General features: G+C 44.7%; 1 protein-coding gene across 3 annotated transcripts in view; it reads left to right on the top strand.

Annotated features, from left to right (window-relative positions):
* LOC129811587 (TOG array regulator of axonemal microtubules protein 1-like) overlaps positions 1 to 10,865 on the top strand; it is a 39,511-nt gene extending 28,646 nt beyond the window's left edge. For all 3 annotated transcript variants that reach the window (XM_055863019.1, XM_055863017.1, XM_055863016.1), the window contains 5 exons: positions 7,848 to 7,963; positions 8,207 to 8,387; positions 8,606 to 8,825; positions 8,910 to 8,996; positions 9,308 to 10,865. In XM_055863019.1, coding sequence (XP_055718994.1) covers positions 7,848 to 7,963; positions 8,207 to 8,387; positions 8,606 to 8,825; positions 8,910 to 8,996; positions 9,308 to 9,567 — 864 coding nt within the window. In that variant the 3' untranslated portion in view covers positions 9,568 to 10,865. The remainder of the gene's footprint in view (positions 1 to 7,847; positions 7,964 to 8,206; positions 8,388 to 8,605; positions 8,826 to 8,909; positions 8,997 to 9,307) is intronic.
* The last annotated feature ends 2,627 nt before the right edge of the window (positions 10,866 to 13,492 follow it).

Here is a 13,492-nt window from a genome sequence, read left to right as displayed (position 1 = left end):
AAAAGACGACAATAAATGCAGTACATTAGTCTTTGCGTTAGGCCCTGCTCCTTCATGGTAGCTATACCAATGCCAAGGTATACTATACCAATGCCTCTGACTGTACAAAAGCAGAGCCCAAACAAGTGGAGGCTGGGGAGAGTGGTGGGAAAGCAGAAAACAGAAATGAATGGCGAGTAACGTGTTACAGCAATGGCATGTCACCAAGAACACCAGCACATGGCATTGGGCGGTAGCCATCACAATGTTTGTGCAGAACTCGGTCGACTAAATAAACCGCCATATTAAGGTAGCGTGATGAATCTATTTGCTGCAATATCAGCTGATGCTATCAGTCGGGTTTCCTGTATGAACCTGCTGCACTTAATTTACAGTACCGGTCAAAAGTTTGGACACACCTACTCATTCCAGGGTTTTCCTTTATTTGTACTATTTTCTACATTGTAGAATAATAGAGAAGACATCAAAACTATGAAATGACACATATGGAATCATGTTGTAACCAAAAAAGTGTTAAACAAATCAAAATATATTTAATATTTGAGATTCTTCAAAGAAGCCACCTTATGCCTTTTTATTTATACATTTTTTTTCACCTTTATTTAACTTCATATGGATCAACTTCCGGTGAAATTGCAGAGCGCCAAATTCAAATTAAATGACTATAAATATTTAACTTTCATGAAATCACAAGTGCAATACATCAAAATAAAGCTTAACTTTTTGTTAATCTAGCCCCCGTGTGTAACAGTGGTCCTTTTCATCCGAAGAGGAGGAGCAGGGATTGAACCAAAATGCAGCGGATTGTGAAGACATGATTTATTAAAGAAAACACGAAAACACGAACTTACAATAAAACTAACAAAACAACAAACGGTGTAGACAGACCTGGACGACGAACTCACATAAACACGAAGAACGCACGAACAGGGAAAATAGCCTACACATAAAATGACGCTGAACAAACAAACCGAACAGTCCCATATGGTGCGACAAACACTGACACAGGAGACAACCACCCACAACGAACACTGTGAAACAACCTACCTAAATATGACTCTTAATTAGAGGAACGCCAAACACCTGCCTCTAATTAAGAGCCATACCAGGCAACCCATAAACCAACATAGAAACAGACAACATAGAATGCCCACCCAAACTCACGTCCTGACCAACTAACACATACAACAAACTAACAGAAATAGGTCAGGAACGTGACATAACCCCCCCCATAAGGTGCGAACTCCGGGCGCACCAGCACAAAGTCTAGGGGAGGGTCTGGGTGGGCATCTGACCACGGTGGTGGCTCAGGCTCAGGGCGAGGTCCCCACCCCACCATAGTCAATCCCAGCTTACATTTCCCCCTACAAATGACCACCCTCATCTTACATCCACTAAATCTTTTAGGTAACATCGACACCAGGGGCAGCACCGGGATAGAGGGATAGCTCAGGACAGAGGGATAGCTCAGGACAGCGAGGTAACTCAGGATAGAGAGGTAACTCAGGATAGAGGGGCAACTCCGGACTGAAAGGCAGCTCCGGACAGAGAGACAGCTCTGGACTGAGGGGCAGTTCTGAATAAATAGCCGCTCTGGGCTGAGGGACAGCTCATGACTGGCTGACGGCTCTGGACGCTCATGGCTGGCTGACGGCTCTGGACGCTCATGGCTGGCTGACGGCTCTGGACGCTCATGGCTGGCTGACGGCTCTGGACGCTCATGGCTGGCTGACGGCTCTGGACGCTCATGGGTCACTGACGGCTCTGGCAGATCCTGTCTGGTTGGCGGCTCTGGCAGATCCTGTCTGGTTGGCGGCTCTGGCAGATCCTGTCTGGTTGGCGGCTCTGGCAGATCCTGTCTGGTTGGCGGCTCTGGCAGATCCTGTCTGGTTGGCGGCTCTGGCAAATCCTGACTGACGACTGGCTCTAGCGGCTCCTGACTGACTATCGGCTCTGACGGCTCGGGACAGACGGGCGGCTCTGATGGCTCGGGACAGACGGATGGCTCAGACGGCGCTGGGGAGACGGATGGCTCAGACGGCGCTGGGGAGACGGATGGCTCAGACGTCGCTGGGGAGACGGATGGCTCAGACGGCGCTGCGGAGACGGATGGCTCAGATGGCGCTGCGGAGACGGATGGCTCAGACTGCTCCTGTCTGGCGGAAGGCTTTGGCTGCTCCTGTCTGGCGGAAGGCTCTGTAGGCTCATGGCAGACGGGCAGCTTTGCAGGCTCATGGCAGACAGGCAGTTCATGCGCCGTTGGGCAGACGGCAGACTCTGGCCGGCTGAGACGCACTGTAGGCCTGGTGCGTGGTGCCGGAACTGGAGGCACCAGACTGGAGACACGCACTTCAAGCCTAGTGCGGGGAGCAGGGACAGGGCACACTGACTTCTCAAAGCGCACTATAGGCCTAGTGCGTGGTACCGGCACTGGTGGTACCAGGCTAAGGGCACGCACCTCAGGACGAGTACGGGGAGAAGGAACAGTGTGTATAGGGCTCTGGAGACGCACAGGTGGCTTAGTGCGTAGTGCCGGAACTGGAGGCACCGGACTGGAGACACGCACCATAGAGAGAGTGCGTGGAGGAGGAACAGGGCTCTGGAAACGCACTGGAAGCCTGGTGCGTGGTGTAGGCACTGGTGGTACTGGGCTGGGGCGGGGAGGTAGTGCCGGAAATACCGGACCGTGCAAGCGTACTGGCTCCCTTGAGCACCGAGCCTGCCCAACCTTACCTGGTTGAATGCTCCCCGTCGCCCGCCCAGTGCGGAGAGGTGGAATAACCCGCACCGGGCTATGTAGGCGAACCGGGGACACCATGCGTAAAGCTGGTGCCATGTAAGCCGGCCCAAGGAGACGTACTGGTGGCCAGATATGTAGGGCCGGCTTCATGACATTTCGCTCAATGCCCAATCTAGCCCTACCAGTGCGGGGAGGTGGAATAACCCGCACTGGGCTATGCACACGTACAGGAGACACCGTGCGCTCTACTGCGTAACACGGCGTCTGCCCGTACTCCCGCTCTCCACGGTTAGCCTGGGAAGTGGGCGCAGGTCTCCTACCTCCCCTTGGCCCACTACCTCTTAGCCCCCCCCCCCCCCCCCCCCCCCCCCCCCAAGAAATTTTTGGGTGGTACTCACGGGCTTTTCGGGCTTCCGTGCTAGACGCGTCCCCTCATAACGCCGGTTTTGGGCTTGATTCTCCGGTCTCCAGCCTTGCTTCCTTGCTGCCTCCTCATATCGCCGCCTCTCTGCTCTCGCTGCCTCCAGCTCAGCTTTGGGGCGGCGATATTCCCCTGGTTGAGCCCAAGGACCTTTTCCATCCAGCTCGTCCTCCCAAGTCCAGTAGTCCTGTGTATAATCCTGCTCGAACATCCGCTGCTTGGTTCTGGAGATTTGGTTGGTGGTTCTGTAACGGTAGTCCTCCTCCTCTTCAACCGAAAAGGAGGAGTAGTGATGGAACCAAGGCGCACATAATTTATTTAAAGACAAGACGAAAAAAAACACGAACTTCACTATAACTAACAAAACAAAATAACAAACGGAGTAGACAGACCTGGACGACGAACTTACATTAAACACGAAGAACGCACGAACAGGGAAAATAGCCTGCACATAAATAACGATGAACAAACAAACCGAACAGTCCCGTATGGTGCGACAAACACTGACACAGGAGACAACCACCCACAACGAACACTGTGAAACAACCTACCTAAATATGACTCTCAATTAGAGGAACGCCAAACACCTGCCTCTAATTAAGAGCCATACCAGGCAACCCATAAACCAACATAGAAACAGAAAACATAGAATGCCCACCCAAACTCACGTCCTGACCAACTAACACATACAACAAACTAACAGAAATAGGTCAGGAACGTGACACCGTGTCAGATTTCAAAAAGGCTTTACGGCGAAAGCAAACCATGCGATTATCTGAGGACAGCACTCAGCACACAAAACATTACAAACAGTTAGCAGCCAAGTAGATTAGTCACGAAAGTCAGAAATAGCAATAAAATGAATCATTTACCTTTGATGATCTTCATATGGATGCACTCACAAGACTCCCAGTCACACAATAAATGTTTGTTTTGTTCGATAAAGTCCCTCTTTTTATCCAAAAACCTCAATTTTGTTGGCGCGTATAGTTCAGTAATCCAATGGCTCAAATGCGGTCACAACGGGCAGACGAAAATTCCAAATAATATCCGTATAGTTTATAGAAACATGTCAAACAATGTTTATAATCAATCCTCGGGTTGTTTTTAGCCTAAATAATTGATCATATTTCAACCGGACAATATCGTCGTCAATATAAAAGAAAAACAAGAAAGGCGCACTCTCGATCGTGCGCAGTAACCAGCTCTGGGGACATCCCAGGGTCCACTCACTCAATGTGGTCATTCTCCCTCATTTTTCGGAATAAAAGCCTGAAACAATGACTAAAGACTGTTCACAACTAGTGGAAGCCATAGGGAACGGAATATGGGTCCTATCCCTTTAAATGGTGGATAAGCTTTCATTGGCACTTCCTGGATGGATTTTCCTCGGGTTTTCGCCTGCCATATCAGTTCTGTTAAACTCACTGACATTATTTTAACAGTTTTGGAAACTTTAGAGTGTTTTCTATACAAATCTACCTATATGCATATCCTAGCTTCTGGGCCTGAGTAGCAGGCAGTTTACTTTGGGGGCGCTTTTCATCCAAAATTCCGAATGCTGCCCCCTATCCTAAAGAAGTTAACCAGGTAGGCCAGTTAAGAACAAGTTCTCATTTACAACTGCGACCTAGCCAAGATAAAGCAAAGCAGTGCGACAAAAACAACACCACAGAGTTACACATAAACAAACATACAGTCAATAACACAATCGAAAAATCTATGTACAGTGTGTGCAAATGTAGAAGAGTAGGGAGGTAAGGCAATAAATAGCCGTAGAAAAATGCTTATTGAAATTATCGATTATTTATTTATTTATTTAACCTTTATTTAACCAGGTAGGCAAATTGAGAACACGTTCTCATTTACAATTGCGACCTGGCCAAGATAAAGCAAAGCAATTCGACACATACAACAACACATAGTTACACATGGAGTAAAAACAAACATATAGTCAATAATACAGTGAAAAAAATAAAAAAATAAGTCTATATACAATGTGAGCAAGTGAGGTGAGATAAGGGAGGTGAAGGCAAACAGATATATGTATAAATAAATAAAAATATAAAAAGGCCATGGAGGCGAAGTGAGTACAACACAGCAAGTAAAATAAAAACTAAAAAAAAACACTGGAATGGTTGGTTTGCATTGGAAGAAAGTGCAAAGTAGAGACAGAAATAATGGGGTGCAAAGGAGCAAAATAAATTAATAAATAAATACAGTAATACAGATTATTATTATCATAGATTTATCGGTGGTGACAATGTTTCCTATCCTCAGTGCAGTGGGCATCTGGGAGGAGGTGCTCTTATTCTCCATGGACTTTACAGTGTCCCAAAACTTTTTGGAATTAGTGCTACAGGATGCAAATTTCTGTTTGAAAAGTATATTGGTTCCTGACTTCCCTGAAAAGTTGCAAATCACGGGGGCTATTCATTGCTAATGCAGAACGCCACAGGATGTTTTTGTGCTAGTCAAGGCCAGTCAAGTCTGTGGTGAACCAAGGGCTATATCTGTTCTTAGTTCTACACTTTTTTGAATGGAGCATGCTTATTTAAGATGGTGAGGAAATCACTTTTAAATAGCAACCAGGCATCCTCTACTGACAGGATGAGGTCAATATCCTTCCAGGATACCCGGACCAGGTCGATTAGAAAGTCCTGCTTGCTGAAGTGTTTTTGGGAGCCTTTGACAGTGATGAGGGGTGGTCGTTTGACCGCGGACCCATTACGCACGCACGCAGGCAATGAGGCAATGATCAGTGAGATCCTGGTTGAAGACAGCAGAGGTGTATTTAGAGGGCAGGTTGGTCAGGATGATTCTAAGAGGGTGCTCATGGTTACGGATTTAGGGTTGTACCTAGTAGGTTCCTTGATAATTTGTGTGAGTTTGAGGGCATCTAGCTTAGATTGTAGGACAGCCGGGATGTTAAGCATGTCCCAGTTTAGGTCACCTAACAGTACGAACTCTGAAGATAGATGGGGGGCAATCAATCCACATATGGTGTCCACGGCACAGCTGGGGGCTGAATGGGGGTCTATAACAAGCGGCAATGGTGAGAGACTTGTTTCTGGGAAAGGTGGATTTTTAAAAGTAGAAGCTTGAATTGTTTTGGCACAGACCTGGATAGTATGACAGAACTCTGCAGTAGATTGCAACTCCACCCCCTTTGGCAGCTCTATCTTGTCGGAAAATGTTATAATTAGGGATGGAAATTTCAGGATTTTTGGTGGACTTCCTAAGCAAGGATTCAGACACGGCTAGGACAACCGGGTTGGTGGAGTGTGCTAAAGCAACGAATAAAACAAACTTAGGGAGGAGGCTTCTAATGTTAAAGCTGCCTTAATTACAGCTTTGCACACTCTTGGCATTTTGTCAACCTGCTTCAAGAGCTGGAATGCATTTCAATTAACAGGTGTGCCTTGTTAAAAGTTAATTTGTGGAATTTCTTTTTAATGCATTTGAACCAATCAGTTGTGTTGTGACAAGGTAGGGGTGGTATACAGAAGATAGCCCTATTTGGTAAAATACCAAGTCCATATTATGGCAAGAACAGCTCAAATAAGCGAAGAGAATCGACAATCCATTATTACTTTAAGACATGAAGGTCAGTCAATGGGGAACATTTCAAGTGCAGTCGCAAAAAACCATCAAGCGCTATAATGAAACTGTCTCTCATGAGGACTGCCACAGGAAAGGAAGACCCAGAGTTACCTCTGTGGCAGAGGATAAGTTCATTAGAGTTACCAGCTTCAGATTACAGCCCAATTAAATGCTTCACAGAGTTCAAGTAACAGACACATCTCAACATCAACTGTTCAGAGGAGACTGCGTGAATCAGGCCTTCATGGACAAATTGCTGCAAAGGAACCACTACTAAAGGACACCAATAGAAGAAGAGACTTGCTTGGGCCAAGAAACACTAGCAATGGACATTAGACCAGTGGAAATCTGTCTTTGTCTTTGTGAGACGCAGAGTAAATGAATGGATGATCTCCACATGTGTGGTTCCCACCGTGAAGCATGGAGGAGAAGGTGTGATGGTGTGGGGGTGCTTTGCTGGTGACACTGTCTGTGATTTATTTCGAATTCAAGGCACACTTAACCAGCATGGCTACCACAGCATTCTGCAGCGATACGCCATCCCATCTGGTTTGCGCTTAGTGGGACGATAATTTGTTTTTCAACAGGACAATGACCCAACACACCTCCAGGCTGTGTAAAGGCTATTTGAACAAGAAGAAGAGTGATGGAGTGCTGCATCAGATGACCTGGCCTCCACAATCCCGCGACCTCAACCCAAATGAGATGGTTTGGGATGAGTTGGACCGCAGAGTGAAGGAAAAGAAGCCAACAAGTTCTCAGCATATGTGGGAACTCCTTCAAGACTGTTGGAAGGCATTCTAGGTGAAGCTGGTTGAGAGAATGCCAATAGTGCAAAGCTGTCATCAAAGCAAAGGGTGGCTACTTTGAAGAATCTAAAATCTAAAATATATATTTTGATTTGTTTAACACTTTTTGGTTACTACATGATTCCATATGTGTTATTTCATAGTTTTGATGTCTTCACTATTATTCTAGAAAATAGTAATAAAAAAATACATTAAATGAGTAGGTGTCCAAACTTTTGACTGGTACTGTACATTTGTGTCATCTATGAGTTACATGTGTTAATGTGTTCTGCAGGGCCTGGGAGAGATGCCCCAGGACACCCCGTCAGCCAGGGGCCGGCGTTCCCACCCTGGCAGTGGGACAGTGAGGGCCTCATCTCTCAACAGGGAACCACTCAAAGTGGTCAACAGGTGGGAAAACGCAACACCAACTGAAACATGTAGCACTATCCATACTATCCCTGAATTTAGTCTCTCTTCAGGTCAACATCCCTTATATACTGAACTGTTATGATTGAAGCCATGGCTAACCAGCCTTGCTGTTTGTCTATGCATTAACACAGTTTGTGTCAATGAATGTAGAGTTTGTTCATGTGTGTATCCATCAGTATGAACTCCGTCTCCATGTCTTACCTACTGTTTGTGTATCTGCAGGGAGTCTGGGCAGTACAACGGAAGACCTCAAGCTCACAGCATTGCAGACAAGATTGAGTACATCAAGCAGCTCACAGCCCTGCTGGGTTCAAAGGACTTTAGAGAGCGCATCAAGGGCATCGACCAGCTAATGGTGGACTGCGAGCACAACCCCAACATGGTCATCAGCAGTATCTTTCCGGTAACTGATGTCAGCTGAACAAAACTGGATATTTTTTTGCCTCATATACCCTAAGCTGCTAAAGCCCGAAATCCTCTGACTATCACAAAAAATACTAGCTATAAATTTTATTGACGAAATCAACCATGCAAAGTTCCATAGATAAAATGACCTGTGTAAGCAGGTCATAGTTGAATCTGTAGTAATGCTTCTCTCATTCCTCTGTCCTTCTCTCGCAGGTGTTTGATGCCTTTAAGGCCAGACTGCAGGAGTCCAACAGTAAGGTCAACCTGTACGCTCTAGAGTCTCTGCAGAAGATTGTCACTGTGATGAAGGATAACCTTGCCCAGGTAATCTACATCCTGGTCCCAGCCATCGTGGACAATCACCTCAACTCCAAGAACAACGCTATCTACACTGCTGCTATTGGAGCCATCCACACACTCATCCAAAACCTGGGTGGGTGTCTGATGATGTTTCCCATCACATCATCTGGTTTGAGGCTTGAACGTAGCTTGACTTTGTGCTTGACTTTGTTCACAGATAACGCTCTCCTCCTCCAGCCCTTCTGCACCAAGGCCCAGTTCCTGAGTGGTAAGGCTAAGGTGGATCTCATAGAGAAGGTTGCAGGTATGTTCACTGAAACAGTTTGCTTGAGATATTCCCTTCAGTACCTAAATTACATAGATGACACTTTGTAAACTTCATTTGGCTTTTAACATTTTGATTAGGATCTGAGTTGACAAAAGCTGCTAAGCAACAGTGCACTGGCAACTGTCTTTCTGCCTGTCACCCAAAGAGTCTTTAGCCTCTTAAAAGGAGGGAGAAACAGATGTCAGGCCCATATGCTCTCAGCATTTCATAAGTTCCTTGTTACAACGTGTTTGACTCCTCATCCTCCCACCTCCCTCCCTCCTCTCCTCCTCTGGTCTGTCTTTCAGATCTGGTGACAGAATTATATCCCCGTAAGCCCCAGGTGGTGGAACAGAAGGTGTTACCCCTGCTGTGGCACCTCCTGGGCACATCCAGCCACAGCGGCACTGTCCACAGCCGGGGTGGCAGCGTGCGGGGGGCCACCTCCAACCTGTGCCAAGCCCTCTACACCCACATGGGGCCTGGGCTGGCAGAGTTTGCCGCTTCCCAGTCTGCCAACGTCCACAAGAGCCTCAACGAGCTCATGAGGACCCTCTCCTACCCCTGAGGGACACTCAGAAAACACAGCCTTCAAAACACAATCAACCCCCCCAGACAGAAGAACAGAAACACTGACCTTCCTTAAAGACAGAGATGTTCTACATTTCTGATAGTGCCTGCACTTTTTTAACGTTACAGAGTATAGAAAGTCCTTAAGATGAGAGCCCTTAAATCAACCCTCTTCTCAGCGAGCTATGGTGTCCTTTAATAAAGGAGCACAGGCAGACAGAGACTTCAGCTGTTGGCATCAGGTCTTACACTCTCAACAACCTGCCCTCTTTGCACTTTGAAGAAGTCGCTCACTATCATGATAGTTGTCGTCATGAATATGGCTTGGTATCTATCGTCATATGTTTGTTGCTGTTGTTGTTTTTTATGAATCTTATGGGTACGCAAATCAGAGACAACATTATGAAGAATGTACATTTGAAATGCACATAAAGGAAACGGGACCTGAAAGATGTATATTTTAGCTGTTTCATTTGATGTGAAATTTCTAAGATGTCTTATGCGGTTGTTTAAAAGATTTGTCAGAGTGAAGATTAATGATTACAAATATTTTGTATAGCTCAAATGTGTGATTGCACAGTATTAGCCTAATCTGTATGCTGTACGATGTTGCTGTTGCATATTGTATATGGTTTGTAAGTCTTATTGTAACAATTAGTTGATGAAGTGGTGTTCTGGCATGTCTTAGCATTTTACTTTTTGCATGACCAAAATGTACCGACGTGATCAAAAAATATATTTATATTTTTGTTAAGGATATATATATATATATATATATGTGTGTGTACACCGATGCCTAACTCAACTTTGGGTGTAAACCAATTATACTGGCTGAGTGTAACAGTGAAACCATTTATGTTTAAACTAACGACTGATACAGAGACGGTGAAGCCCAGGTCTGTGATTCTGTTTCAGTATAGTGCCAGTCTTAACGTAGCCTTTCACTATTCTATGTTTAAATTATATTGAACTTGTTTGTTAACGAGATGAAAGACTGACTGATATTTAAAGTGTTTATTTCTATAAACTATATGCTTTGGTTTTTTTTTATTTACTTAGTTGCTTCACATCTTTGTTGAACTTTCCTATGCTATCATTGTAATGCCTCAGCTCAGTGTGGTTGGCCTTGTTGCCTTGTGTCGCCTAAAGGGGGAAAAGAGGATAGGTTTGTTCCTGGTCTTTAACTGTCTTGAGGAAGATAGGGCTGTAAAGTAAGGATCTATTTCCAATTAGTGGGATTAGACATGCAAGATTGAGCATCTGAGTCATTAAAACAAGACCACTGTCACTGATTTACATGATTTGCTTTTATTTACATGTAAATAAATAAATACAATTGTTTTGCAGGGCTACATGGCAAATAATAGCAAAGCAAAAGATTGTAGAAAATGTCAAGTTCCTTGAGAAACAAGTTCTCATTGACATACAGTACCAGTCAAATGTTTGGACACCTACTCATTCGAGGGTTTTTCATAAATGTTACTATTTGTGAAGACATCAAAGCTGAAATAACACATATGGAATCATTTGGAAACCAAAAAAGTGTTAAACAAATCTAAATATATTTGAGATTCTTTAAAGTAGCCACCCTTTGCCTTGATGACAGCGCTGCACACTTGCATTCTCTCAACCAGCTTCATGAGGTTGTCACCTGGAATGCATTTCAATTAACAGGTGTGCCTTGTTACAAGTTAATTTGTGGAATTTCTTTCCGCCTTAATGCGTTTGAGCCAATCAGTTTAGGGGTGAGGGTGGTATACAGAAGATAGCCCTATTTAGTAAAAGACCAAGTCCATATTATGACAAGAACAGCTCAAATAAGCAAAGAGAAACAACAGCCCATCATTACTTTAAGACGTGAAGGTCAGTCAATACGGAACATTTCAAGAACTTTGAAAGTTTCTTCAAGTGCAGTCGCAAAAACCATCAAGCGCTATGATGTAACGGGCTCTCATGAGGACCGCCATAAGAAAGGAAGACCCAGAGTTACCTCTGCTGCAGAGGATAAGTTCATTAGAGTTACCAGCCTCAGAAATTGCAGCCCAAATAATTGTTTCACAGAGTTAAAGTAACAGACGCATCTCAACACCAACTGTTCAGAGGAGACTGTGTGAATCAGGCCTTCATGGTCGAATTGCTGCAAAGAAACCATTACTAAAGGACACCAACAAGAAGAAGAGACTTGCTTGTGCCAAGAAACACTAGCAATGGACATTTGAACGGTGGAAATCTACCCTTTGGTCTGATGAGTCCAAATTTGAGATTTTTGGTTCCAACCTCTGTGTCTTTGTGAGACGCAGAGTAGGTGAACAGATGATCTCTGCATGTGTAGTTCCCACCGTGAAGTATGGAGGAGGAGGTGTGATGGTGTGGGGGTGCTTTGCTGGTGACTGATTTATTTAGAGTTCAAGGCACACTTAACCAGCATGGCTACCACAGCATTCTGCAGCGATACGCCATCCCATCTGGTTTGCGCTTAGTGGGACTGTCATTTGTTTTTCAACAGGACAATGACCCAACACCTCCAGGCTGTGTAAAGGCTATTTGACCAGGAAGAAGAGTGATGGAGTGCTGCATCAGATGACCTGGCCTCCACAATTACCTGACATCAACCCAATTTGTTTAACTCTTTTTTGGTTACTATATGATTCCATATGTGTTTTTTTCATAGGTTTGATGTCTCACTTTTATTCTACAATGTAGAAAATAGTCAAATAAAGAAAAACCCTTGAATGAGGTGTTCTTAAACCTTTTACCGGTAGTGTATTTTGATTTGTTTAACACATTTTTGTTTACTACATGATTCCATATGTGTTATTTTATAGTTTTGATGTCTTCACAAAAGAAAAACCCTTGAATGAGTAGGTGTGTCCAAACTTTTGACTGGTACTGTATACACCCAGTGGACAGTTTATTAGGAACACTATCCAATTCACAAAAATGGTTCGCTCCTACAGACAGTGAGTCAGGTGCGCAGATTCCAGTATGCGCAAGTAATAGCTAGCCTCCTGGGCTTTTCACGCATGACAGTGTCTAGGGAGGTGATCACCAAGGCATTTGTAGTTGATCACCAAACATTTCTGTAAAAAACAACAATAAAGCCTTGCGTTTTGTGCTGTTGGCGTTAGGTGAACTTGATTCAGCAGCTCTAGCACCGGGAAGGCAAAGTGTCCGAATTTTGAACTATTTAATGTGTCTGAAGGTAAAACTTTGCGTACCCGGCAGGCCCAGACAGCAAATCAAGTACACCTATAGGCCTACCGCTGGCCAATCATATTGATTAGATCATTGTGTCTGCACAGTTTCCTCAATAGCTGCTATTTTAATAAGTACGTTCATGTTAAATTGTTATTCAGCACTGTCAACATTTTGTTTAGCACTTAGGCCTATAAGCCATAAAATGCGTGTTCCCGATTTTGTGTCCCAAAGCTAGCGTTCCCACTACTTCCACTCACTCTACAACCAGCACTGCAGCTGTAATGAATGAGTACAGCAAAGTGTTTCCAAAGCTTGCATTGTTATTATTAGCGGCTTCTCCTTTTTAATATCGAGGAATACTTCACTGTCTCTGATCGGTCATCGGAGTGATAACATGAATCGCCATCAGCTGGAAGACTGTGTCCTCTTTTCTCAGCGGAGGGAGAGAGGAGGGAAGGTGAGTCAGGTGAGAGGCAGCCTCACCAGTGCTATCACCCTCCCGCCATCCCCTGTCTGACCATCAGATCCAGGCCATCAGTTCAGTAAAAGAAAAAGGTCATGATTATGCTTGCTCAGCTGTGCCTCACAAGTAATACAACAAAATATATACACTGCTCAAAAAAATAAAGGGAACACTTAAACAACACAATGTAACTCCAAGTCAATCACACTTCTGTGAAATCAAACTGTCCACTTAGGAAGCAACACTGATTGACAATAAATTT

This window comes from Salvelinus fontinalis, chromosome 15 (assembly GCF_029448725.1).
Source record: "Salvelinus fontinalis isolate EN_2023a chromosome 15, ASM2944872v1, whole genome shotgun sequence".
Classification (NCBI taxonomy): Eukaryota; Metazoa; Chordata; class Actinopteri; order Salmoniformes; family Salmonidae; genus Salvelinus; species Salvelinus fontinalis.
This window is presented reverse-complemented; position numbering and strand designations above follow the sequence as displayed.